Here is a 27,616-nt window from a genome sequence, read left to right as displayed (position 1 = left end):
GCCTTGAGCCAAGGATTCCAACGATATAAGACACTTGATCCTGGGACAAACGGTCTAAGAGTTATGAGCGATTTTGAACTTTTGGTTGCTGTAGCGCCACCTATGGGCCAATCGGGGTCATACTCTGATAGGTTGTCCCCAAATTGAGGCCTACCATCTGGCCAGGTTTCAAGTCTCTAGGCCTTACGGTTTGTCCTGCACGATGCGTTTTACAAATCCTTACAATTACAATAGGGTTTCAGCATTTCATGCTTGAACCCCTAATTATTTGAGCTTTGTGACATGGTGCATTATCCTGCTGGAAGTAGCCATCAGAGGATGGGTATATGGTGGTCATAAAGGGATGGACATGGTCGGAAACAATGCTCAGGTAGGCTGTGGCATTTAAACGATGCCCAATTGGCACTAAGGGGCCTAAAGTGTGCCAAGAAAACATCCCCCACACCATTACACCACCACCACCAGCCTGCACAGTGGTAACAAGGCATGATGGATCCATGTTCTCATTCTGTTTACGCCAAATTCTGACTCTACCATCTGAATGTCTCAACAGAAATCGAGACTCATCAGACCAGGCAACATTTTTCCAGTCTTCAACTGTCCAATTTTGGTGAGCTCGTGCAAATTGTAGTCTTTTTTTTCCTATTTGTAGTGGAGATGAGTGGTACCCGGTGGGGTCTTCTGCTGTTGTAGCCCATCCGCCTCAAGGTTGTGCGTGTTGTGACTTCACAAATGCTTTGCTGTATACCTCGGTTGTAACGAGTGGTTATTTCAGTCAAAGTTGCTCTTCTATCAGCTTGAATCAGTCGGCCCATTCTCCTCTGACCTCTAGCATCAACAAGGCATTTTCGCCCACAGGACTGCCGCATACTGGATGTTTTTTCCTTTTCTCACCATTCTTTGTAAACCCTAGAAATGGTTGTGCGTGAAAATCCCAGTAATTGAGCAGATTGTGAAATACTCAGACCGGCCCGTCTGGTACCAACAACCATGCCACGCTCAAAATTGCTAAAATCAGCTTTATTTCCCATTCTGACATTCAGTTTGGAGTTCAGGAGATTGTCTTGACCAGGACCACACCCCTAAATGCATTGAAGCAACTGCCATGTGATTGGTTGATTAGATAATTGCATTAATGAGAAATTGAACAGGTGTTCCTAATAATCCTTTAGGTGAGTGTGTGTGTGTGTGTGTGTGCGTGTGTGTGTGTGTGTGTGTGTGTGTGTGTATGTGTGTGTGTGTGTGTGTATATATATATATAATATATATATATATATATATATATATATATATATATATATATATATATATATATACACTGTAAAAAAAAAAATCGTAAAATAACGGTAAAAAGTCTGGCAGCAAAGTTGCCAACCACTTACCGTAAAATTAAAGTAAAATATCTTAATTCCAATAAAGTGCAAAAACTATAATTTTACAGAATTTTTCCTTGTTTGAATTAAGATATTTTACTTTAATTTTACGGTAAGTGGTTGGCAACTTTGCTGCCAGACTTTTTACCGTTATTTTACGATTTTTTTTTTACAGTGTAAAACTTTTATTTTATGGATTTTTCCAATATTATAATGACCAAACACCTTTAATAAAGTTATGGCACTAAAAGTTCTACTGAGAAACACTGTTATTTTACAGGTATTTCCTAAATTATTACAATCAAACACCTTTAATAAAGTGACGGCACTAAAAGTTCTACTGAGAAACACTGTTATTTTACAGGTATTTCCTAAATTATTACAATCAAACTCCTTTAATAAAGTGACGGCACTAAAAGTTCTACTGAGAAACACTGTTATTTTACAGGTATTTCCTAAATTATTACAATCAAACACCTTTAATAAAGTGACGGCACTAAAATTTCTACTGAGAAACACTGTTATTTTACAGGTATTTCCTAAATTATTACAATAAAACACCTTTAATAAAGTGACGGCACTAAAAGTTCTACTGAGAAACACTGTTATTTAACAGACCTTTCCTAAATTATAACGATCAAACACATTCAATAAATTGTCAAGACGTGCTCAAGAATGTAATAAAACAGTTTTATTTTAGAAGACAAAATAAGTCTGTAAAAAAACTGTATAAAACTGATTAAAATCATCTCAAACTTTAATTTGCAGCACTTGTTTACATATAATTTAATAGTATTTAAACAATGTAAACTTGTAATCTAAATAAAATGGAATTATTCAGACCCCTGGGGTCACATAGTTCTGATATTAAATATTATATGGTCTTTACATTCAGAATCCACTATACAAGTTTATTAATAAGTTAAATCAAAACATACAACAAAAGTGTACCAGAAGTGACAGATACAGCAAATAAACAGCAATCCAGCAAACGGCCAGTAATCAGCTTGGTGCATCTGGGAAGAAAAAAACAAAAGGACACTGTCACACTATGATTTTCTCAAAATGATTTCAATTATTTTTGTTTCCTTTAAACAAGCTTAATAAATTTTTATTTAAATTGTCTGTTTGTCTTCTGATTTGTCTGGTATCTAAAACTTATGTCCAATTGAAAAATGTGCATCACCAAAAGAAGGAACATGTAGATTCACAACAATGGACATTCTTTTCCAGAGGTATCATTGCAAGGTAAACGCCTAAAAATGCCAATTTGTATTACAAAATAAAACCAACAATATTTGTATTAACTGGAGGTGTTTTCAGACTGCTGTGATATGGGTAATGAGGGTCTTTCTCTCATTCTCCAGGGAATTAAATATATGATATGTGTTTAAAAAAAAAAAAATTCTCATTGTGTGAGATTATTAAAGTACTTGAGATAGTAGTTCACCCAAAAATGAAAATTCTGTCATCATTTACTCACCATCATGTCTTTTCAAACCTGAAATGTCTCTCTTTTGTCAAGCATTAAAATGAGATATTTTTGAAGAATGTTGGTAACCAAAAAATGCATAAAGGTTTGGAACAACATGAGGGTGAGTAAATTATTTGGGAGAATTTTCTTGTTTGCCTGACTGTGAACTATCCCTTCAGTTCATGTGTGCCAAACTCCTGGAGGGCCAGTGTCCTGCAGAGTGTACAAACTGTTTCTGGTTATCCTGAGGATCTTGATTAGCTGGTTCAGGTCAGTTTAATTAGGGTTTGAGCTAAAATCTGCATGACAGTGGGCAAATTCCAATCAAAAGTGAGCATCCCTATGCCCTGGGGTTTTTAATATATGCTTAGTAAGGGGCCGTTTACACGACTCAGTTTCCAACTAAAATTGTCTCGGTCTAAACTACTGAAATGTGAATCTGTGAAAACGGTAAAGGCATACATATGCGTATTATGTGTTTAGTCTATAGGTATGCGTGTGTGAATGCGAATGCGCACAGGCGTGGTCTTTTACAGAGTGACATCACCAGTTACTTTGTGGCATGGATAAGAGCGATTTAGACGTTTTCGCCGATCTGTGAGAAACGGGAATCGTTTTAATAACGTTATCATCTGTACAAAGAAAAACTTTTTTGTTTTTAGTACATCGTTGTTGTGTAAAGTACCTAAGTTTGTGTGTTCTTGACGTCTTTTCTTTGAACCCTGCAGGTAGTTACATTTAACGTAGCTATTAATAGTTTTACCTATGGAACTTTATATGAAATGTATGATGAAAATGTGTGTAATATAGCAAACCCAAACAAACAACTCAAATTATTCTGTTAAATTGAATTCTTCCACCATATCTAGTTTTAAAATGAATCACTGGGACTTTCCATCCTAGGTCACATTACCATAAATATAAAATAAAATTACTATAAGATAAAATTACTTCAGTTAATTTACCATGGGAGAAAAAAAAGAGATAACTTTTTTTGTTTTATATACTGCAGTGGATACTTACTACTGAATGATGGGCTTGTTTCTCTGTTGGTGCTGTTGGCGCTCCGTAAACATTGTTCCAATGCTTGATCTAAAAAATATTTTAAAAACAATAATAATTTTTAAAAGTGTGTTAATTATTACATGTGTGTTAACAGACTATTGATCAGGGTGACATAGGACAATTTTTTAATGTGTTCCTTAAGTGTTATATAAATCTGGAGAACCCCAGAGTTTTGCTATATTAACCAAATGGTAATAAAGTATTGTAATCAATCCACCATAAAAACATGGTTTATAAACTTTTACTATGATAAAAACCAAGGTTAATTTAGCAAAGGACCCTGGGAACATGTCATTAAAAGAACAGCTCATCCAAAAAATAGAGTTCTCTCTTTATTTACTCCATGTTGTTCCAAAACTGTATGAATCTCTTTTGTAGAACCTTAATTAAGATATCTAGAGAAATGCCTTCATTGTTTTGTTTTCCCATACAATGGGTTCCAATGTTGTTTTATTCCCAACATTCTTGTGTTTCACATAAGTCATACAGGATTGAAAATACTTTCATTTTGAAAGGACATAAATGTTTGGGTCAGCTAGGCCTGTGAACTCAAGAAGATAGATAAAATATTGTCTGGAGGGTTTGAACCAGTGTGCCTTTGAGCAGAGTTTAACGTTACATGTTCTGTCTCTATTTCACGTGTATTTTAATATAACAATACTCACCGCATCTGAAGATCATGTGGCTGGATCATATTTATTCCCAAAATTTCTGGATCATGAGGGAAACACACACATACACAGCAATATTAGCTATTTGTATATTAGCATTTTACTAACAGAGACATTTGCGAAAGCTTGCAAAATTTTACTCACAAACTTCAAAACATATTATGATGACTGATCGGTAACGTTAGGCCTAACGTTATAACGTATCCCGCGATCAACAACTATTCAAAAGCCTAGTTTGCATATTCTTCTAGAGTCAAAGAGTGTGGTTCGAGTCCCTCTCCGTCTAAAGAGACAATGTTCTCAGTCATTGAAGTCTAAAACTATGCCGTTTTTTTTTTTACCTAAGTTAAGTTAACGTTAGCTGACAATATTTACACATGCTAGTAACACATAACATTAGCCTAATACATTGAAACATGTACTAATATCGATATCTAAAAGGTATTTTTAATTTTTAGATTAGTATACATTAGTTATCGTAACCACTATACATCATTACATATTATGAAAATTTGACTTTTTAAAACGTTTGCTGAAGTTGTCCGCCGTGTACCACTGCTAACCGTTATGCTAACACTACGAAACTAACGTTAGCTGCTAAATGTTGCTGAAATGAGACGACGTTATATTTCACATATTCATATATAGACATATAAAATCATAACACTACTGAATGTGTTAATTTTGTTGTTTTAGATGCCAGGGGGAAGAATTGCCAACGGACTAACCCCACAGCTGACCGACCGAGACACACACATACACACAGCTGCCAGCGCATTTGAAGACACACACACACACACACACACGGAAAGAGCACAACACCTTTACAATTGTTCAAATAAATACTTTGTTCCTTACAACGTGTCTGTTTTCTTTGGTTAGCCAGAAGTAAAATAAAATAAAAAAAGGATGTTAAAAGGACTTCTAATGAACGTTCTGTAAAGGTCCCCGAATGTTTTCCAAACGTCCCACGAAGGTCCCTCGGGACGTCGCACGACGGTCCTGCAAACGTCCTGCGAAAGTCCCCCGCGACGTCCTGCTAACGTTTAAAGAACCCTACACGAAGACGTCCAGAGGACGTTCGCAGAGGACGTTCAGGGACGTTCTAGGGACGTCTTTTTGTTAGCTGGGCAAACACTATGTATTCATATAAAATTCTGTATGTAGACCTATATGAAAAATGAATGGATTGGTATACTCTGGGTGACATTATTACATCCATGTGACCCATAATGACCCTTTTGCACTTTAACAAATTATTGACCTTTCCTTTAGAAACACTCTTATGCCTAATAATGTCTTGCTTTTCACCCTGTGTGGCACTGGTACACAACCTGTTGGTTTAGGGTTAATCCTCTGTCCAACACAACACTTTGCTAACATTGGCATAATTCTATACAAGTTGCAACATATACCCCGGGTTTCACAAGCAAGGCTTAAGCCTGTAGTCCCAGACTAAAATGCACATCTCAGCTGTTTTACCTGAAAGCAACTTGCACTGACTTATCTTAAAATATGTCAGTGCCATTGTTTTGTCTCAAGATGGTGTGGTCAGTGAGAAACATTGAGGAATACCACAATACTTATACTGTAGCAGTGACATTGTCAGGCTTTTCTATTTACAATGAAGTAAGCTAATGCCTGCACAAAATATGAGCATTATAATATAACAATATAATATGTAATGATACAGTGGCTTCATAAATTCATTTAAAACATAAAAAAATAAATAGTAAAACCTCATGAATACAAACTTCCCAGGAGGACCTAAACGCACCATATGTTCCACCATGAACCCTGTTGGCCTGCTGTCTGACCAGCAAGGTCAGTTTAACAAAAATTGTGCAGTTTGCTTGTATCCAGAATTACAGAGTTTAAATGTAAAAATACACTTAAATCTAAAACTAATAACATTTACTTTAAAATGACAAGGAAATATGTTAAATTGTTAGTATGGATATAAACCTTTAATATAATGAGCTACATATTTAATTACACAATTTGATTGTAATTTTACACAACTTTGTATGTAATTTAAGAAAAAACAGAAAAATACTGTATAAATAATACAGTAATTGTCCTGTGAAAAAAATAAGAATCACTGTAATTTGTAATTAATGATATAATCCTTAAATTAACAGTCAATTAATTAACTTACAGATATTCTTTGTAATTTTACAGAGTTTTGAATATAATTTAAAATAACAGAAAAATACTCTAAAAAAATACAAAAATTTAGAGTTTTTCTCTGTAAAATTAGGATTTTTTTTTACAGTGTATATATATATATAGGTTAATCAGTTTACATAAAAGGTACTAATATATAAAATAAAAATAAGTTAATCAGTTTACATAAAAGGTACTAATATATAAAATAAAAATAAAAGTAAATCAAAACCAAATCGTTTACAAGCTTTGACTGCAGGAGGCACAAAAGCAAAGGCATCTAACACCGGAGAGGCCGTCCTCTGTGAATCAGCGAACATTCCTTTCCAGAACATTCCCTTTTAAAGTCCATTCAGAAATCCCCTCCTGGAAACTCCCTAGGACTTGTTCATATAAAGCCTTTCGCCTCTTCGTCCTCCTTCTTCGCTGCATTCTGTGTCTCGTCCGCAACACATAGATGGTAATGCTTGCAATTTTCTTCTTTCTTTGGCAAAGCTCTTTCTAATACATGTTTTGTTCCTCACTATGCTTTTTAATAAATACTTAAAATATTAAGTGTGGTAGGTTTTTCTTTATAAATCACTTTCTCAAAACACCATTTTACAAAAAACAATTGCAGTGTTTTTCTTTATAAACCACTTACTCAATATATGGTTACAATGATTAAAGTGTCTTTCATTATAACACTTTCTTAACAAATCGTTTAAAGAACAGAATGTTTAAATTAGTTAAATTGCTTTAGATTATATAATTTATATTATACACTTTTAAAAAGAACTTTGGCATGATAATTATTATATAATTTATATTATATAAATTATATAAAGGATAGGATGTTTTACATATGAATGTGAAATAACTAAATGTTTTTTCAACCTTTAATTGTTTTAGATTATATAAATTATAGAATGTTTTATATATAAATGTGAAATAACTGAATGTGACATATATGAAATAACTGACCCCATTTATATACTGCTCAGGAATGTAATGGGAGGGGGGCGCAGGCACAAGCCATATAACCACACACGCACACACATAACCACACACAAACCCATATAACTGGGACAAAGTTCAAACAACCGGCAAAAATCACACACATATAACCATCAAAACTATGATTTAGGGCTAAAAAGGTTAATAAGGTCAAAACTAACCGTCAAAACTATGATTTAGGGCTAGCTAGGTCATAGGGCAAAAACTAACTGTCAGAAAACATGATCGATAGGCTAGCAGGGTCAATAGGTTAATCCCATGACCTCATTCCGGAAGTTCAACCCATCAATCATAAAGGTCACCGGAAGTTCAACCTGTCAAAAGGTCAAAGGTCAAAGTCATTAATCATTTTGACACAAGGTGCAGCATAAGTACTACTGATACTGTTAATCATGACATTTTATTATCTAAACTGACACATTTTAACTTCTCTTCAAATGCCATCCAATGGATTAAATCTTACTTGGACTCAAGAAAACAGTGTGTGAACATTAATAGCGTCAAATCGTCTTTCTTAGATGTCCCCGTTGGTGTGCCTCAAGGGTCAATACTTGGTCCCTTATTATTTTCTTTATTCACCTTATTCCGGAAGTAGCACTGGGTGGCGCCATCCGCGTAATCTCACTTCCTGGTTTAGCTACTTAGCGCTTTGTTTGCCCTGGTCCAATCTGTTATCTGTCTTGATATAAGTAGATAGACTATAATATTATAGCCAAATGCGTTGGCCTATGGTTATTAACAACTGCTGCAACGTACTAAAGTACATTTCACTTGAAGCTTTTGAAACAATGCCACAATCAAATTATTTAATAGCTGTGTCTTTCTAATAGCTATTACTTAGTTATGAAGATGTGCACAAACACTACTACATGTAAAGTTTGAAACATTATTACACCACAGTTTGTTTGCTTAATCACCAGATACATTTGCAGTGTATAGCCAACAGTTGAGAAAAAAATAGCCACGAACTGGTGTAGAAAGAAAGTAGAGCCTCAACTAGATGAACAAGAGGGTAACGTTAGCTTAGCTAACTGCTAGCTGCAATTTCTTATGGTTTGATCTCTAACACAAGTAATGGCTGTAAAATAAATCCAGCGACTGAATTCTAGAGGACCATAGCTTTCAAACAAGGTATAGCATGTGTATGTGTCCTGTAGTGAGACCATTACAACATTAGATGTTTGTGGCTAATGTAGGCTAAACACTACACATCGGCCGGGCTGCGATCAGACAGGCAGACGGGTCATATAAACACCTAAAAGTCGTTTAAAAATTACCACGAAAACCGGGCATTGCTGTGCTGTTGGTACACACGTACATAGCACATTTGGCACAAATTAGCTTATCTTATATGACATTTTATCAGTGAGACTTCTCTGCAGTTCTCCTCGAAATTGAATGAGGGTCCGCTAAACCGGAAGTTGGTTTACAACGGAAGTACTGGACAGAAGTAAAAGTGGGCGGGGCGGAATAAGGTGAATACATAAATGACCTTTCAAACACTTGTGTTGATGTGGAATTTCAAATGTATGCTGATGACGCAGTCATCTACACAAGTGCGAAAAGTGTTCAAGAGGCTTCTGCCATCCTGACCTCTGCTCTGGTCCCTATAAATGAATGGCTTTTTAAATCCTGTCTGCTACTCAATACTAAAAAAACAGTTTGTATGATGTTCACTAAACAGTCCCGCGACATAAAAAAATCTGGTGTATTTTTAAGAGGAGAAGAATTAGAAATCATCTCGGAATTTAAATACCTTGGTGTGACCCTTGATTCCACATTAAGTTTTAAAAAACATGTAAAAAGAATATCGAGTACAGTAAAATTTAATTTACGAAATTTTAAACAAATTCGTCAATTTATACCATTTGGGGCTGCTAAAGTGTTTTTACATTCTATGATTTTATCACATATTGAATATTGTTGTACAAGTTGGACATTGACTAGTATGAACACACTCAAATCAATAGAATCACTCTATAAAAATGCCTTAAAAGTCTTTGATAAAAAGCCAATGTCCTTCCATATTTGTAATATTTTACAAAAGCATAATCTATTAAGCCTAGAGAATTTTAAACATTTTAAATATGCCTGTTTTGTTTATAAAGTGTTAAATGGATTAGCCCCCACCTCCCATGTCGGACTTCTTTAAACCAAAGACTCACAGTGGTGCCAGGACACGGGCCTCCGCTAGAGGTGACTGTGAGGTGCCTTTTAGAAGAACAGCCTTTGGACAAAATGCTCTGTCTGTGAAGGCCTGTAAATTATGGAACAGTATCCCCATCACTGTCAGGGAATGTCCTACATTTTCTACATTTAAAACCAAACTCAAAGTGTGGCTTAAAGCAAACCAGTCTTGTGATCATTAAGTGACTCTTCTTTTATTTTGTTTGTATGTATTCTTTTTTTTTTTTTTTTTGTATGTTATAATCTTTCTATTTCTGTAATTTGTCTAGGGACTACGGATGTAAATTAGCCCTGTGGCTATAATCTGGCATGTTTACGTCTGTTTTTGTTGTTTCAATGCAGATGTTCATTAATGTGCATTGTCCCTATCAAATAAATAAATCAATAAATAAAAATAAAAATAAAATCACCTTAAAGTGTAAGTTGCAGGTTAAATTTTTCACGAAGATAATGCAATGTGTTTATTAAACATAAAGATAAGAACCGCCCACCATTGTTTTTTATACCAAAATGCTGAATATAATATGAAAAGTTGGCACTTTTAACAGTGGTTTTTAAAACTCCCGCTCCCTTCCACTAGATGGGGCGTGACGTCATAAGAGGAACTCACTAGTAGAGTTACCGGCATAATCCATAGTACGCTAGCAAAATGGTAAACCGTTGTGTTTGTGCGGGATGTACAAATTCGTCCAAAACAGGGTCCACAATTTCCCCAAGGCCAAAAGTTTGATACGTGCCTGGGTGAGGTTTGTGGCTACCAAGCGGGCGGATTTTACTGCTGCCTCTGTGACCAAGTCAGCCGTCATATGCAGCGAGCACTTCACTGACGATGACTATGACCCTGGAGACATGCGTCGGCTTAACATGGGGTTTAAATGCCGGGTTAAACTAATTTCGGATGCCATTCCCTCACGGCATTCCCATTCCTGCTCCTCTGCCTGTCCTGTCCGGATAAAGAAGCCTGTGAAGTTTCGGTGTGCCCGCCGAAAGCGAGAGTTGACTGAGGTAAGTCTCAGCTATTCTACAATAGTTGGCTAGTATGTGCGTCAGTGAGAGCTGTTTTTGTACAGTCAAGTGTCAGTTCTAGTCAGAATTAGCCAGGTTAGTTGTAAGTAGTGCTACGAGAGGAGATTTTCTCTAAGTAACTGGGTCTTCATGAGTTTTTTGAAGAGGGATGTCCCTGCTCTAGTATAACGTTAGGTACTGGTAGCGCGTTCTACCACCAGTGAGGACGGATGAAAAAGTTTGGATTGGCCTGAGCGTAACTTACTGGTGGCAGAGCTAGACGTTGTTCGTCTGAGGAGCGCAACAAATACCTTCGCCTTTACTTTGTTTTTGAGAGTGCACTCCCTCTAACGTCTTACGACTAATACTACTAGAATTATTAGAAAAGTATACTTAGTGAAAATTTCCAAAAATTTCCAAAGCTAAATGAAAATATCCAGAAGTAGCTAAATATTAGCATACCCGAGGCAGACAGACATTACACTTTTGCTACTGTAGCCATCACTGGTGCTGAAAGTTAGGAGTAGTGATAAGGCTATCTTCTCGCATAGCTCCCAAACGTTAAATGCCTTGCCATGAGTGTTTGCTCATAAGACCTGTGTTAGACAATGTATTATATAAATACATGTTTACATACTTTCTTACTCATTATGCTTGTGATTCTCCCCTGTTTTCACTGGTTCTCACACAAGATTTTGGAAAATGTAACACTCCAAGAAAATCCTGACATTCCTGAGCCCGAAACCCTTCCACCTGCATCTGGCCTATGTCACACTGGGTCGCAGTGTGATCTGAAACCTCATGGAAAGTCCTTTGGTAAGTCTAGGGATATCTTTTAGTCTGGGGTTCAGGATTGTAGTGGAGGCTAAACATCAGTAAACATAGTCAAGTCATCTTCATTTATATAGCGCTTTTAACAATGTACATTGTTTCAAAGCAGCTTTATATATTTGACATATTCCAAAATCACACTGTATGTATTATTCACATTCATATATGTACACTGATTAATAAGCTATTGTTGTTTAAACCAAAACATAGCAGCATTATTATACCATCATTGTCATTGTGGCTATGTTTGTCTTATGCTTCTCTGACACAGCTGTGCAGGTAAGGCCCAAGATGGTCAGTGTGGGGACACAGACCACACGCATAAGAACATCTACACCCCTTGCCAGTCCTGATAATAGTGATGAAGAGGCGTCTTTCATCAGAAGTGACACATCCTGGGTGCCTGATGAAGAGGACGTGTCCTCAGATGAGGAGGCATCATATGAGGATCCGCCACCTCATCCAAGTGACTCTGACCTAAAGTGAGACGATAAGCCTCCTAACTTTAAACTGTGATGTCTGTCTACCATAGCACCTAGTCATGGTCAATGTATCATAGGGTCAGTCCCTACCAAGCCTTTGTATCACTTTACATGCCCTTTACTTTACTTTTTACATTTCTGTGAGTTATTTTCATGTGTGTGAGATGTTTGTATGTGTGTTGTGTTGCAGTGTGGTTGTATAAGCTACTGGATACATACATTCCCCCTGGGATGAATGAAGTATCTAATATTCTCTTTTTGTTTTACAGTGGTCCAGATAAATACATTGTGTGCAAAGACCAGCTGATGGCCCTGTTCACCATTTGCCCTGCCTGTTGTAGTGAATCTAACGGTAGGATGGTGCAGCAGGGTGGCACATTTATCAAAATAAAGCAGGTAAGAAGAAAATGATATAGAGTGAACCTTTTATAATTTCAGTAATGTTTGGATTTTAGTGTTTTACTTATTCCACAGTGACCTGATCATTTTCTGATTTATTTTCTGCATATGGTAGGTCTGTGCAACATGTGGCTTCCAGCGGTTCTGGCAAAAGCAGCCAATTTTGCACAGAAACATGCCAGCCTGCAACCTACTTCTGAGTGGGGCAATTCATTTTTCGGGATGTCTACCAACCCAAACTCTCAGAATGCTGACATTATTTGGTCTACAGTGTATCAGCAAGAATACATTCTTCCGCCACCAGCGTTACTACACCATCCCTATCGTGATTCAGGCCTGGCAGGAAGAACAAGCAACCATTATAAGTGAATTGAAGGAGATGGGGGGTGGCCTGATTGTAGCAGGGGACTGTAGGTAATGCACAATTTGCCTGATGTTAATATGAGACATGTTTACAGATGACATGGTCTGATGTGCTATGTTGTATCTTTAACACAATTACAATTACAAAAAAATACAAATAATCATACCCAGGTCAGACTCTCCTGGACATTGTGCGAAATACGGGACCTACTCGCTGATTGAGGAGAGAATAAATAAGGTTGTCGACCTTCAGCTTGTCCAGGTAAGTGTGATGTTATCAGACAAAGAAATAAAGTTTATCCACTTTCACCACTCACAGTGATTGTGTCATGTTGCAGTGCTCAGAGGTCCCGAATAGCAACTGGTGCGAGTTAGAGGGTTTGAAGAGGAGCATAACCCTCCTCAGGGGGCAGGATCTTCAAGTGTCGACCCTCATCACCGACAGGCATCGCCAGGTAAATACAAAGATATACAATATAGATGTATAAATTCTCCCCTCTATTACTGAGTGGTTTCAATTCCTGCCAAAATGTCAAGGAGACCTGGGAATAAGTAAGTCTTACACTGACAAAGCATATCAGACCATGTAAATAGTGCATTAACTACAGTCACCTGCAACAATTAGGTCACCACCCTGCCAGGCCTGAATGATGACAGGGATGGTTTAATATACACTGATGCCAGAAGAATGTACTCATGCTGATGCACTGATGGCAAGATAGTGCAAGCTTCCTAACAGTTTGTGTATTACTTTTAAGGTTGCCAAGTGGGTGCGAGAGGAAATGTGTACTGAGGGGACAAGGCATTTCTTTGATGTCTGGCATGTCGGGAAAGGTATGTATCCCGATGTTGGAAGCTTTAAGGTAATTCTTGAAATTACATTTCCATCGATATAATACTTTCCATTTGTTGTAAACAAGGTCTCAGCAAGGCTTTGGATACGGCGGCCAAGGAAAAGGACTGTGGGGACCTGATGTTGTGGAGGCCTGCAATTATAAACCACCTCTACTGGACTGCAGCCTCCACTCCTGATGGCAACCCAGAGGTCATGGAGGCCAAGTGGAAGAGCATGGTGAACCACATACAGGACATCCATGAGCATGACACTCCTGCCTTTCCCTGTTGTGCTCATCTACCTCTGGAGGGGGAGCAACGGAAAAAGGAGTGGCTAGAACCAGGTATACACCATGAAATATGTGTACTCTATGGTTTTATGATAATGTGACCTGAGAGATTTTTTGCTGGAACCTGTGTTCTAATACAATTTAATCAGGGTAAAACAAAATGTTTTGTTTGGGACTTTTTTTTTTTTTTTTTTACAGGCTCAACGGTTGCGGTGAAACTGGAGGGTGTTGTCACAAAGGCATCCTTGCTGAAGGATGTGAAGCAGCTGTCGCCACAGCACCAAACCTTTTCCCTTGAGGCGTTTCACTCCCTCATCCTGCTCTTCGCTCCCAAACACACAGGGTTTTCCTACCTTGGGATGTACAGTAGGTCAGTGTTGCGAAATTGATTAACTACATCTCATATTGGCATGTCATACAGACATCTGATATTTCTATCTCAAAATCTGCTCTCATTTTGTGATTTCCTATAGACTTTTGTTGGCAGCTCTGCACTACAACTGTAATGGCAGCCGCGAAGTTGCGCAAACAAGTGGTGGTGTTGCAAAGTATGCCGTGCAATACCCGAGGTTCCGGAAAGGTGAACACACAGTCCGGACAGTTAAACAGAAGGCCTCATATGGTCAGTAGTTTCAGTCAGTTTCCATCATATTTGGATATGTATGCATGAGACCTTGGTAATCAGTGAATGTGATCTACATGTTTTTCATTTCCCCAGGATATGCATCAGCACTCATACAGTCATTACAAGAAAGCTACACCAGATCGCCTGCGGCACTCAGAGAATCCAGTGCTTCCTTGAATAGCACCTGCCCTGCCCCCATCTCAAAATCCTTTAATCAAATTCCAAAACAGGAAGCAGTTAACTTTTATCTTACACAAAAATCACGTTTTAGCAAAAGTTGAATTTAGAATCTGTTATTAATAATCATACCGTAAACATTTCCTAATTTTGTGATTTTATATTTGTAATTGGCAGCTGTAACATAACCTCTTTGTTTTTTTATAGTCATGACCCTACCGGAGTAAAGGTATGAGTGAGTGGGTATGTATCGTTCTCGGTACCCTTCATTATTTTTTGCATGCTGCATGTTTTTGTTTTGTTTGTGTTCTGTGTGCTTGTAGTGGTTGTTTGTTGGTCGCGCCTTCTCCTTTTGTTCTGTAATTTTACTTGGTGGTGGGATCCTGTCACTGAAATTCTGCATGTCGCTTGCCATGGTCTGTCATTGTGTGCTGTTGCATGTTAGTGTTGCTTTGTCTTTTATTTGCTTGTAATTGTACCTGGTGGTGGGAGCTTATAGTTGTTGTTTTGTCATGGGTCACTTTGCATGTGTTTGTGCATGTGTGAGTCCCAGAACGCAACCATCTAATAAATGTTTCAAATTTTGTCTAAGCTTTGACTCTTCAGATTTATTCTGTTTGATAGGACTTCCAAAATCATATAGCAAGATACTGTACTAAATGTATCACATTTTGTCTAACCTTTGAGTCTTTTCAGATTTAATCTGTTTCACAGGTATAATAACAATAACCAAATAATAATAAACAAATTTTATTGAAATTAAATTCATGTCTACTGTTTTTTAGATCTATTTCAATGAGGGGGTTGGGGATGTACGCTCACAACACCACAAACATACCACTAAACTCTTAAAAAAACTGAAAGGGGTAATTAAGCTAATCTTCATCCAAATGAGGCCTTTCAAATCCGTCCTTCTTGGAAGTGATTATCGGCATACGTATATGCCTCCCCAGAATGCCATATGCCCAACGTACAGCCTGCCTGTATGCTGTATTGCCTAGGTATAGGGATGTAGCAAACTTAATGTTGGTTTTTATCTAAATGTAATTACTCGTGCATTAAGTATGGTACTCTTCAATGTTGTATTTCTTTGAAAGCTATAGATGCCTTACATAACTACAGAAAAGTTGGTTGTATGTACTTTTATATGATAAAAAAAATTATGGATAAAATAACTCAATTGTAAACATACTCGTGTGTGCTGACTTCAAGGGGACCGTGATCCTGCCTGAAATGAGAATTATAAGCTATTCGCAAAACAAACGGGTTCAGGCACGTCAGATCAGCCGGTCACAGATCGAGCTGTTCCACTAAACTCCAAAACGCGTTCACCTCACGGCAGCACACACACTGCTGATTCAACTGATCCCACACAAACACAGTGATGGGGACATCGATCTCTCTTTTTCTTTTCTGACAATAAACATCGCTAATTAAATCGTGAGAAAATGCGTGGATTGAGGAAGGTTATTACATGATGTTTGAGGCGTCGATGAGACTAGCGATTGGTGCCTGTGCAGTGTGTGCATCTTACAGCTCTGATTTGGACTGACACCATGTAAGTAAATAATGTCTTCAGTCATTGTCCCTCCTTGCTATTCTACATGACGACTGTGGTCCATAAAGAATTTGATGGTTTCCCACATCCTCAGTCGTTCTCCAAATAGCCATAATACAGTAGGAATCTAGCAGAGTATGGGTTGCGAGTTCCTCTTGTGACGTCATCACCCAGTTAACGTAAAAACACGCTACCTTTGAAGAAACCCCAATAAATGTTATTTTAACGCATTTTAAGACAGAAATAAATACATATATACATATAGAGCACTTTAATTTACACATTAATTGGCTGTGGTGGTTAACCTGCAACTTACACTTTAACTAAAAAGACAAAAATATTATTTATCTCCATTTTTTTTATAATGGATATAACATTAAGGACATCGACCTGAGGAATGAATGCTATATCCGATGCAGGTTATACACTTGTTTAGTCAATCTCTCTCTCAGAAGAAGAAATTCAGTTAAATTCAATTTTATTTATACAGCCCAAAATCACAATTTGCTTCAAAGGGCTTTACAATCTGTACAGGAAATGGTTATGCAAAAAGGCTACATAGTATAGTGTAGTACTTAACTTCAATTTCATATTTGTAACACGGAGGGTTTCAGAAACAAGGAAGAGGAGGATCCAAGTGCAGTATGGCAGTTTATTAACAAAATAACACAAACACATCCAGGCAACAGGCAAATACCAGAGTAAATCCAAACACAGAGTAAAACAGAAGTGAAACCAACTCACACAAAACATCCACTAAGAAAAATACTAGACAAAAAAAAACATGAGAAACACTTGGGTATATATGCACTCAAGGGGAGATTGGCAAACAAGACACACCTGGGAACAATCAGGAACTAATCAACAAAACTACATAGGACTACAAAACATGGCAAAGAACAGGAAATAACCAAAGTCCACACAAGACAAATGCACATATGATGCAAAAATACTATACATACCTCACACTTAATAGCATGGGCTCAAGAATATATCACATTGAGGAAAGATTTCATTGTGGTCATCTCCTGAAGAGCAGGAAGGACACTAGCAGCTTTCTCCAAGTATGGACAATATTTGCCAGCCACATCCATTGCAAAGAATTGTGCCTTGGCTTGCATGAGCTCCTTCTGAAGATACAGAGGGAAGGCAAATATCTCCCCCTGTACATATTAAGGGCTTTCAGAAGGAATCCGTGGCGACACACAGCGACCTCTATTCATCCGATTTAGAAGTCCTCCTTGAAGTCTCCCTGCTGCTGTCCACTGGGAGTTCCCACATGTGCCTCTTCCCTGTGTCTATGACACACATAACAAACACAACAAATCAAATAAAAGCAATGTTGTCACACAATATATGGCATTTATTCTCTCAATTTGATTTTAGAATGGTTGGTAGACTGAAGTAGTTGAAGTGGGAAGGAAATCAAGGTCAGACTGGTTATTTTGTCAAGTTATAATTAACCCCCTGGGGTCGGCAATCACAACGGCGTGATCTGCTCGCTTTTTTTTTATCAGTGCAAAAGAGACTTAAAATACTCTGTTGATTTTGATCTTACATGTTTGTGTTATACATCATTCTGTTAAGTGTCTACTTTTTTGTGTATACTCACAATAAAAACAAAGTGTTGTTCTTTTTGCCAAATAAAGAAAAATAAACATGATGCGAGTTCTGCCTTCTCTCTGTCAGTATAGTCCATTCTGAAACGCGTCCGAAAATGAACAATAACTCAGCAAATACTCAGTCACACAGGCATAAAACTTGAATTCTCTTCTTTTAACCCTCTGAGGTCGGCAAACGCGCCGGCGCGTTTTGCTGGATTTTTTTCACATAGCAGCAACATAAACGTAAAAAAATCCGTAATTTATGGTCATATAAATAAAATAAATACATGATTATAAACTATAGAGGGTCTTCTTTTTTTGTGTACACTCACATCAACATCAAAACCTTGTTTTTATTTTTAAATAAATAAAATAAACAGGGTGCGCTTTCAGCTCACTCTGTCTCGGCAAAAATCTTTCTGAAACAAGTCTGGAAAATGAACTGAAACTCAGCTAATACTTATCACACAACCATGAAACATGCGTCTAAAGAAAGCTTTACATTTCTACTTTTAAATAAAACCATTCACATTCAAAACAAATATTCTCCTGCAATGTAATCTGTAAGAAACTAAAGAGAAGTACAGTTTCTCCCGTCTCATCTAATTAACTGTAATGAGTTCACACCCACTCGCAGAGCGCGCTATTCATAAGCTAATGAGCTGAGGTGATCTATGCAAAATAAGGTAAACGCCCCCTGAAATGCCTTAAAACCAGCAAGTTTCATTCATTCACTTTCCTGCGCCGTTGGAAGATGACACGATTCACTGGTGAGGAAGCCCTTCAGCTAGTCCTGGATACTGATGAAGAGTTCACTTTTTCGTCAGAAGAAGAGCGGGACTCTGACGACGAACGTTTGTATTTTGAAGAGCGACTTGATCCAGCCGTGGATAATATTTCGGATGAGTAAGTCTTTTTAAATTTACTTGCATTAGTTGACAAGCTATTTTATATAAACGTAGGCTACATATTTTACTGGTTGGACCATTTCCATACTTGTCATTCAGAGTAATCTATATTTAAATGGTCTAGGCTATGCTGTATAAAGTAGGAGAGAGGCTTCATGCAGTCTGTTTTCTTTCGTTTTTGATAGTTTTGTTTAAAATAACACATTTCGAGCTTTCTATATATTTCTCTGGTATTTTAGGCAAAGCTTATGAGTTTGGGTTCATTTATGAGGCGAGCTCCAGTTCACATGCCGACACGGAGCTTTATTGCCTGCTATTTTTAATTCTTATATATTAAATACAGGCAATTGGTTGATGAAACAACGATTAAAATTAAGATACAATTAATAGAAAATTCACTTTAAAGAAAGGCTTTATACAAAAAATAAACTTAATGAAATGGTCAAAATCTTGTCTGCCCATCATAGGCCTGTATGAAAGTTAGAATTTTTAAATTCATTTAGAAAATATTATGTATGTTTAGATTATATTTTGACTAGTGTTTATGCTGCCTCATTATCATCATGAAGAGTGCTTGCAAATATTTATTGCAAATGTGTGTATGTGCTGAAATGTGTAAATATGCCCAGCTGATGAATTGCAAATGTGTTAATGTTTCTAATGTTTGTGTTGTGCTATCTCCGTAATGGCCCATTGACACGCAATATATGCCTACAGCACGTGTCTACAATTATTCGCATCAGTTATTCATATAGACTAATGGTAATATACTTTGAAATATTTATGTTATAATAGTTTTCAACTTTAAAAAAAAAAAGGAATGTAGCTGCATCACCTTCATCTGCAACTCGGAGGGTGCGCAGCAACACAGTCGAACATCAGAAAGAGTAAGTACATATTTACATGTTCGTTCAATTTTGTTTATATACTTATTACAATATGAGCCTGTATGACTTTATTTATTTTTGGAGGTTGGTTGATAATGTTACATATTTTTTCTTTGTGTTATCTTATCAGCATGCTAATGCCCATCAGTTGTGCATGTGCTGGAATAGTACTCTAAAATATATGATAGTAATAGTTTTCAACTTTTTTTGAAAGGAATGATGTAGGTTCTGCAACTCGCACTAAGAGGGCACGCAGCAACATAGACAGAAATCAGAAAGAGTAAGTACATATTTACCCACTATTTTACAGAAGTTAGACCTGATGGTGTTTTATCAACATGCTGACTGTCCATCAGTTATGCATGTGCTGGCATAGTACTTTGTTCAACCTTTATTAATATTAATATTATTATTTTTATAGGAATGTGGTAGCATCACTCTCAGCCTCACCTGCAACTCGCACTGGGAGGGCACGCGACAGGTGTCGTTCAGTTTTGAGAACAACTGAAAAGTAAGTACACTTATTCCCTTTCTTTCAGATATTAGTATAATTCTGTTTACATAATGTTCACTTGTGTCTTCAGCTGAACAGGAACTGTTTTCAAAAATGGCACCAAGACATGTAACTATATTCTATCTGCCTTTATTTTAGTTTATTTTGCTCATTTTGCATTATTTTGCATTATTTTGCTTAGAGCCCGCATCAACAGGGCATAAGCATTTACTGTGAGATACCTGCAAATTTAGAACATTTAGTTCCTCCACATAGAGGAATTACAATAAAACAGATTGAAAAACAAAACCTTTGAATCTCCTCTACTTTGTTCAGGCTGCCTCACTTGATGGCCCATTAGCCATTGGGGGAGTGTCTGTCACACCCCTGGTCTGAATCTCATTAATATTGATGGGCCATTACCCCTCCCATGCATAAACCTCTTCTGACAAAAAAACTGTTTTACAAAGTTTAAATCAATGTATTGTTTTATGAGAACGATTAGGTAGGATGATTTTCACATCATTTTGAAGCCAGAACTCGAAGCGACAACATACATTAGTCAAAAGTCTGACAAGAATATATATATTTTTTTCTAACAAGACTTAAGATAATAGGTGGATTATTCATGTATAGTGGGTTGACGGAGGTGTAGATGGCCAGGCATATTGCCAGAATACAGGCTATAATGGCTGAATTCAAACAAAAGAATAAGGATAAAAGAATAATGAAGATTAAGTCTTTTACAGGCAGAGGTGTGAAAGGTTCGTCGATTTACATCAATAGAGCATGAATGGGCCAGTTCTCCTTGCCAGACATTAGTCAAATATTGTAAATGAGTGTTTAAAGGTGTTGCGTCCTAAGACGTTATCTTTTTTATTTTTTTGTAATCATTATGTGCTTTGTGGTGTTTTCTTTTTTTTCTTCCATGTCTACTGCCACCATGTTCATGCTGGTGATTGGGATCACCTGTTGCTGATTTGCTGCCCATTAACCTCAGCTCCACTAATTGGCTGCAGCCGGGAGAATGTCAGCATATAAAGCCAGCACCATCCCACAACAAGGAGAGAGAGAGGGTTGCAGATGCTAACTTGCCACTTGGACTTCTTTTCCCTTGTTCCAGATAGCTTCATCCTGTTATGTTGTTGAAATCTGTTAAAGTCCCTGTAAAGTCAAAATTAAGTATGTGTTCTGAGTTTGTCACACCACAGAAAAAGGTGTTATTAGCCACCCAGCCAAATTTGAATGATAAAAAAAGCCGGCAAGTCCATAAAATAAGCTATCAAAATCTTGAAAAAATGAGCAGTAGTCTCTGCTCTCAAACGCTGGGGGCGTGTCCACTGGCTGCGCTGAAACCACGCCCACTCGCGGGAAAGCTGCCGTCGCCACACTAAACTCTCACCGCTACAGTCGGAATGGATGCTCCTAGGTTTTACAAAGCCATACATGTTCGAGCCTGGACTACCTACTATAATTATAACATAAGCATACAAGGCAACTTACACTCATTGGTGGGCTCGCACTGCCGACGATGGCACCAGTTGTCGGCGCGACGGGAGGATGAAGGCCGAGGCGGGAGATAGTCGGTTCGGCCCCATTCACCAGTAACAGCGGGTTATCAGTGAATCCCAGTTGTCTCCGACGAAAGTTTATAAAACTATCCCGTGTAAAATGATCACTACAGAGGCGGGTTTTGGCGGTGATCCTCAGCTGTCCATCAAGGTGGCTCTTCACAAAATTAATCCACCTCTTCTTGATCGTTTTTCAGAAATTTAAATAAGGACACCGATCTGTTTTGTACGTGATCGCATCCAGGTAGTACGCATTTCCGTGACGAAGGCATAGCTAGCTAGTAAACTGTAAGCTGTAGTAATTAATAGTCCTGACTCCTGACAGTGACTCGCGATCGGCAAACTGATGTGAATGAATGTGCTATATTGTTAGGGGAGGGGCAGCGTCAGGGGCTCCAATGCGTCATCAAGTAGGGGCGTGTCCAGGAGCTCTGGGGCTTCAGTGCGTCATCGAGCCCCCGTTTTAGCCCCGCCCAAAAAATCCGGAACACAGCAATGGTGAAAAACTGTTTAACGGTCTAACTCGACAATTCAGTACTTCACAGTTCACAGTCTTTGTAATATGTTTTAGCAATACATTTCTAACATTTATAATGTGTTTAGAATTTTTTTTTAGAATTGCCTTTACAGGGACTTTAACTATTGGTGCAATTGTAGATATAGTTGAATACTTATGGTTTTGTTTAGAATTTAAGATTTTCTTTTAAGGAAACTTGTAGGGAGGTGGGTGCCATTTTTGTTTGAATCTGCTTTTCTCCTGGTTATGGGTAGTTAGGGAGAAAGGGAACTTTATTTGTTATTCATTTACTTTTTGTTTTAATGTTTAGGTAAGTTATGGTTAAAACTGAGTTAGAAACCTTTTTGTTTGTTTTGTTGGCCTTTGCCCCCTCCTGAAGTTTTGTTTCCTTTTATCTTTATTCTTTTGATTCAATAAATACTTTTTCTAAGCTCACTAGTTTTGGATTAGTGTTACTGGGACTAGAGACAAGAAGTACCTGTGCTCTCTCTCTCCAAAACTTTGTTACTGCTATGCCTAGGCCCCCTAGACTTAAAATAAAAGGGCTAGCACGTAACACAGGGAAATAAAATATTTGATAAGAATCTTATTAGCCTTCTTTAAAACTTCTCCAAAGCCTCCCCTGACATGGTCTCACAATAGGCATCATAAAATGCATAATTTTAGAGATATCATCCTCAGATTTAAGATGAAGCATGACCACAATTGCGGCTACACTTTAGTTGTAGTTATAAGTTGCAATACTACATTCACATCATATTTTTATACATTTAATAAATATATTCTTAATATTTGTTGTTTTTGTTTTTATGTTTGAGTTTATATACCTCTATATTAATAACAGTCTGATTAATTTTGAGTTTTGAACTGTAAACTCTCAAGGGTTGGCTTGCTAAATATGTTGTTAATGTGTCTATTCAGAATGACTTATGAGCAGAAACCTTTTTATTTTGGGTATGTCATGTATGCATCATTAATAAACAAAGTTCAGTTGGTCCAAAACGCAGCAACTAGAGTTCTCACTAGAACCAGAAAGTATGACATTAGCCCTGTTCTGTCAACACTGCATTGGCTCCCTATTAACCCTCTGGGGACCAAGCTGTTTTTGGGGTCCTTGAGATGTTCTGACATGCCTTGATATTTGTGCTTTTTTCAGTTATTTATAAACATGTTAATGGCAAAGGTGTAAATTCACTCTATATAGCACAAACAGGACTACCATAATATGTGAGCAACGTGTATGTAGATGTTTGTATTTTTAAGAGAATAATGTTTATGCGTGGTTATTGGAAAAAAATAAAATGAAAGTTGCTGATTTAAGAACACAAAACACATATTAAATATGTGTCCACAAGACTTTTGATTAATTGATGTTGTCCCTTTGAGTTCTAGCTTCAAAATTATGTGAAAATCATCCTGCCTAATTGTTCACATAAAACACTACATTGATTTAAACATTGTAAAACAGTTTTTTTGTCAGAAGAGGTTTATGCGTGGGAGTGGTAATGGGTCATCAATATTAATGAGATTCAGACCAGGGGTGTGACATAGACGCTCCCCCAAGTGCTAATGGGCCATCAAGTGAGGCAGCCTTAACAAAGAATGAGGAGATTCAAATGTTTTGTTTTTCAATCTGTTTTATTGTAATTTTGTTTAAAGTTGAAAACTATTTTTATCATATATTTTACAGAGTACTATTCCAGCACATGCATAACTGATGGACATTTAGCAAATCTGATAAAGCAACACAATATAAGCTCTTTTATATTAACATTACCAATCAATAATTGTTATATTGTGCATATAACAACACATTTGTTGCAAAGCCACACAGACACATATAGGCTACATTTGTATCATCACTAAGTATATAAACAAAATGTAACTAACATCTGTAAAATAGTAGGTAAATATGTACTTACTCTTTCTGATTTCTGACTGTGTTGCTAAGCGCACTCCGAGTTGCAGGCGGAGGTAGTGATGAAGCTACATTCCTTTTAAAAAAGTTGAAGAATATTATTACATAAATATAACTATAGTAGCATTAGTCTATAATGAATAACTGATGTAAATAATTTTAGACGCGTGCAATAAGCCTATATGCGTGTCAATGGGCCATTACCGGAGAGGCACACCGCAAACATTAGCCTAACACATTTGTGCACTTCATTAACTGGGTATATTTACACATTTCAGCACATTTACACACATTTACAACTGATATTTGCGAGCATGCATCGTTAATGATAATGAGGCAGCATTTATATAGTCAAAATATAATCTAAACACCTACTAGGCCTCCTTTCTAAAATAATTTCTAAATTCTATCTTTCATACATAATGATCTAAACATATCATTTAGGCTACACATACAAATACAAATTTCCTAACCAAGGGGTGTAGCATATGTACACAAAAAAAACAAAACAAAACATTTTTGACGTTGAAATGGTACGAGATATTAAATTCATGGTATAGATATGCACTTTCATTAGATCGTGTTGAATATAGGTAGATATCAAATGTCAATACTCTGGATGGCAAGTCCACCCAGTATAATATGTAAGCTCATGTTTTGAATAGCTTGTCAACTAATGCAAGTAAGAATAAATACTTACTCATCCGAAATTCTATCCACGGCTGGATCAATTTGCTCTTCAAAATACAAACGGTCGTCATCAGAGTAGTCGCGCTCCTCTTCTGATGAAAATCTGGACTCTTCGTCGCTAGTATCCAGGACGAACTGAAGGGCTTCCGCACCGGTGTACCGTGTCATCTTCCCAACGCGCAGGTGACTGAATGATGAAACTTGAAGCGTTTAATGCATTTGCTTGGGGGCGTTTACCTGTTTTGCATAGATGGCTTAGCACATTATCTTGTGAATAGCGCGCTCCGTGAGTAGGCGTGAACGAATTAAAGTCAATGAGCTCGTAATGAGCTCGACTGGAATCGCTCTCTTTTTATACAGATTACAGAAGCTGATAATATTTGTTTTTTATATAAATGACTTCATTTAAAAGCTGTGATCTCAAGCTTTATGCCCGTGGGTCTGTTTGCCTGTTTGACTGAATTTTCGCGGAGTTATAGATCATTTTCGAACGCGTTTCAAATGGGAGTTTACTGACAGAGAGAAGGCAGAAATCGCATCATGTTAAAGTTTCTTTATTTGTCAAAAAGCAAAACACTTTATTTTTATTGTGAGTATACAGAAAAAAAATAGAAACTGAACAGGATCGATTGATGTATAACACGAAAATTAAAGATCAAAATTAACAGAGCATTTTGTGTTTATTTTTCATTGCTAAAAAAAAAAACGAGCAAAACGCGCGGGCGCGTTTTTGGTCCCCAGAGGGTTAAACATCATATACATTTTAAAATATTGTTGAGTACTTACAAAGCACTAAATGGTTTAGCTCCGCAGTACTTGAGCGAGCTCTTAACGCATTATAGTCCTTCACATCTACTGCAATCTCAAAATTCTGGCCAGTTGATAATACCTAGAATATCAAAATCAACTGCAGGCGGTAGATCCTTCTCCTATTTAGCACCTAAACTGGTGAACCTGCGCCTGGATCCATCCACAACGCATCCCTGAAGTGCCAGCCTCATCAGCCCTGTTAAGGCCTCATCGACACGACAGCCATCGGCACTGATCCTCAACAAACTCGTCTCCATAGTTTGTTGTGAGGACTCCGATCCAAGTCATGAGGACTCCGATCTTCAATCAGATGAAACTGGATAAATATTCGGAATGTTCTGATCCAATCTGACTTCTGACCTGTAACGCTGCCTGGATCATAATCATACACTTTTCGCTCGTTGGCCAGAGGAGAACTTGCCCCTGACTGAGTCTGATTTCTCCCAAGGTTTTTTTCTCCATTCTGTCACCTGATGGAGTTTTGGTTCCTTGCCACTGTTGCCTTGGCTTTTGGCTTCCTTAGTTGGGGACATTCAATATTCAACAATATTATTGATCTGCCTTACTTAAGGTGGACGATGATGCAATTTTCTTCTAGAAACAAACTTTGTTGTATTATTTATATGATATCACTGGGAAGCTGCTTTTATACAATCTGTATTGTAAAAAGCGCTATATAAATAAAGGTGACTTGACTTAATTGTTTCTCTATCTTATGCTTCTGGGAGGAAGAGAACAGTGGAGAACAAGGAGTGGAGCCACTTTCTTAGTGGTTCGCAAATGCAGCGAGGCGAAGCTCGCACACTCCCAGTGAAAGCGCTAGTCTTTAATGAACGCGGCTTGGGTGGGCGTGGGCCTGGCTCTCGTGATCAAGAGAAAGAGAACGCTGGAGTAAGAGAGTACAAGAAAGCAGTCTGTGAACACAGCAAGGTGAGAAATTAAGGCGTCTTACGGGCCCAGCAAGCGACACAAGAATATGCTTGTGAGTCTCACCTTATAGTTACATGGGAGAGTGTCATTGTCAGCGCTGTGTACATCTGAGAGTAGTCAGCGCTGTGCTCGCTCTAACAGTGCAATCAGAAATGAATCCCCTCGTGGGAAATCCCCAGCTGCTAGACTCGCGCTCTTGTAATGAGAGCGTCAGTCTTCATTGAAAGCGGCTTGCAAGAATAATGCTCATCTGAGGGAATCCACTTGATAACGATAATTTCATAACGATCAATTGTGTTTCTTGTTTATTCTCACACCTTTAGTTCCACTAAAGCGCACAAATCAGTTTTTTATAACAGTAAACACTCTTTTCATGTAGTCGCGATGTTATATTGTGTCATGTTTATCAAAATAAAACTGATTAAAAAACAGACTCCACTTCATTGATAGTAGTTATAGGCTTATGTTGAACTTTATTCTTGTTCAAACAGACGCTGTATGAAGCAGTACATAAAGTATTGAATGAAAATGTGTATTTTCTGTGTATTATTTGGCAAATATTGCATTTATTTCACTTCAGCTGTGGTAAAGTATGCAAACACCATGTGAGCGGCCACTACAAGAACCAGAAAGTATCCGATTTCACATCTCCGTTTGCAGCTCCTGCCCGTCTGCACGTGGCAACTCTCACCGATCAGTTACATCCAGCCACAGCCGATGTTGAACACACCTATGCTCTTTTAGAGAAATTAGCTCTGTTTATACTCACCTGATAGTAGCAGGGGAGGAGCA

General features: G+C 37.5%; 2 protein-coding genes and 2 long non-coding RNA genes across 4 annotated transcripts; 3 read left to right on the top strand and 1 right to left on the bottom strand.

Moving 5' to 3' along the window:
• Positions 1 to 2,098: 2,098 nt before the first annotated feature.
• LOC311081769 lies at positions 2,099 to 4,877 on the bottom strand. The gene is made up of 3 exons (XR_014606006.1): positions 4,578 to 4,877; positions 3,871 to 3,939; positions 2,099 to 2,389 (listed from the first exon to the last, which is right to left on the bottom strand). It is a non-coding gene; the product is annotated as an uncharacterized lncRNA (long non-coding RNA).
• A 6,680-nt stretch (positions 4,878 to 11,557) lies between these two features.
• LOC311082090 (uncharacterized protein) lies at positions 11,558 to 12,732 on the top strand (the record flags this gene model as incomplete). The annotated part of the gene is made up of 4 exons (XM_084112834.1): positions 11,558 to 11,753; positions 12,040 to 12,250; positions 12,520 to 12,602; positions 12,725 to 12,732. The coding sequence occupies exons 1-4, from the start codon at positions 11,588 to 11,590 to the stop codon at positions 12,730 to 12,732; spliced, it is 468 nt and encodes a 155-aa protein (XP_083968960.1). The 5' UTR covers positions 11,558 to 11,587.
• A 246-nt stretch (positions 12,733 to 12,978) lies between these two features.
• Positions 12,979 to 13,469, top strand: LOC311081370. Its single transcript, XR_014605883.1, has 3 exons — positions 12,979 to 13,063; positions 13,184 to 13,274; positions 13,351 to 13,469. It is a non-coding gene; the product is annotated as an uncharacterized lncRNA (long non-coding RNA).
• Positions 13,470 to 13,794: 325 nt separating this feature from the next.
• LOC311082089 (uncharacterized protein) lies at positions 13,795 to 14,938 on the top strand (the record flags this gene model as incomplete). Its single annotated transcript, XM_084112833.1, has 5 exons — positions 13,795 to 13,846; positions 13,933 to 14,190; positions 14,335 to 14,502; positions 14,610 to 14,758; positions 14,855 to 14,938. The coding sequence occupies 5 exons, from the start codon at positions 13,795 to 13,797 to the stop codon at positions 14,936 to 14,938; spliced, it is 711 nt and encodes a 236-aa protein (XP_083968959.1).
• Between the last annotated feature and the right edge of the window lie 12,678 nt (positions 14,939 to 27,616).

The sequence above is a fragment of the Abramis brama genome (genome assembly GCF_963993115.1).
Source record: "Abramis brama genome assembly, chromosome: 4".
In the NCBI taxonomy this organism is placed as follows: domain Eukaryota; kingdom Metazoa; phylum Chordata; class Actinopteri; order Cypriniformes; family Leuciscidae; genus Abramis; species Abramis brama.
The sequence above is the reverse complement of the archived record's forward strand: the minus strand, read 5'-3'. Positions and strand labels throughout refer to the sequence as shown.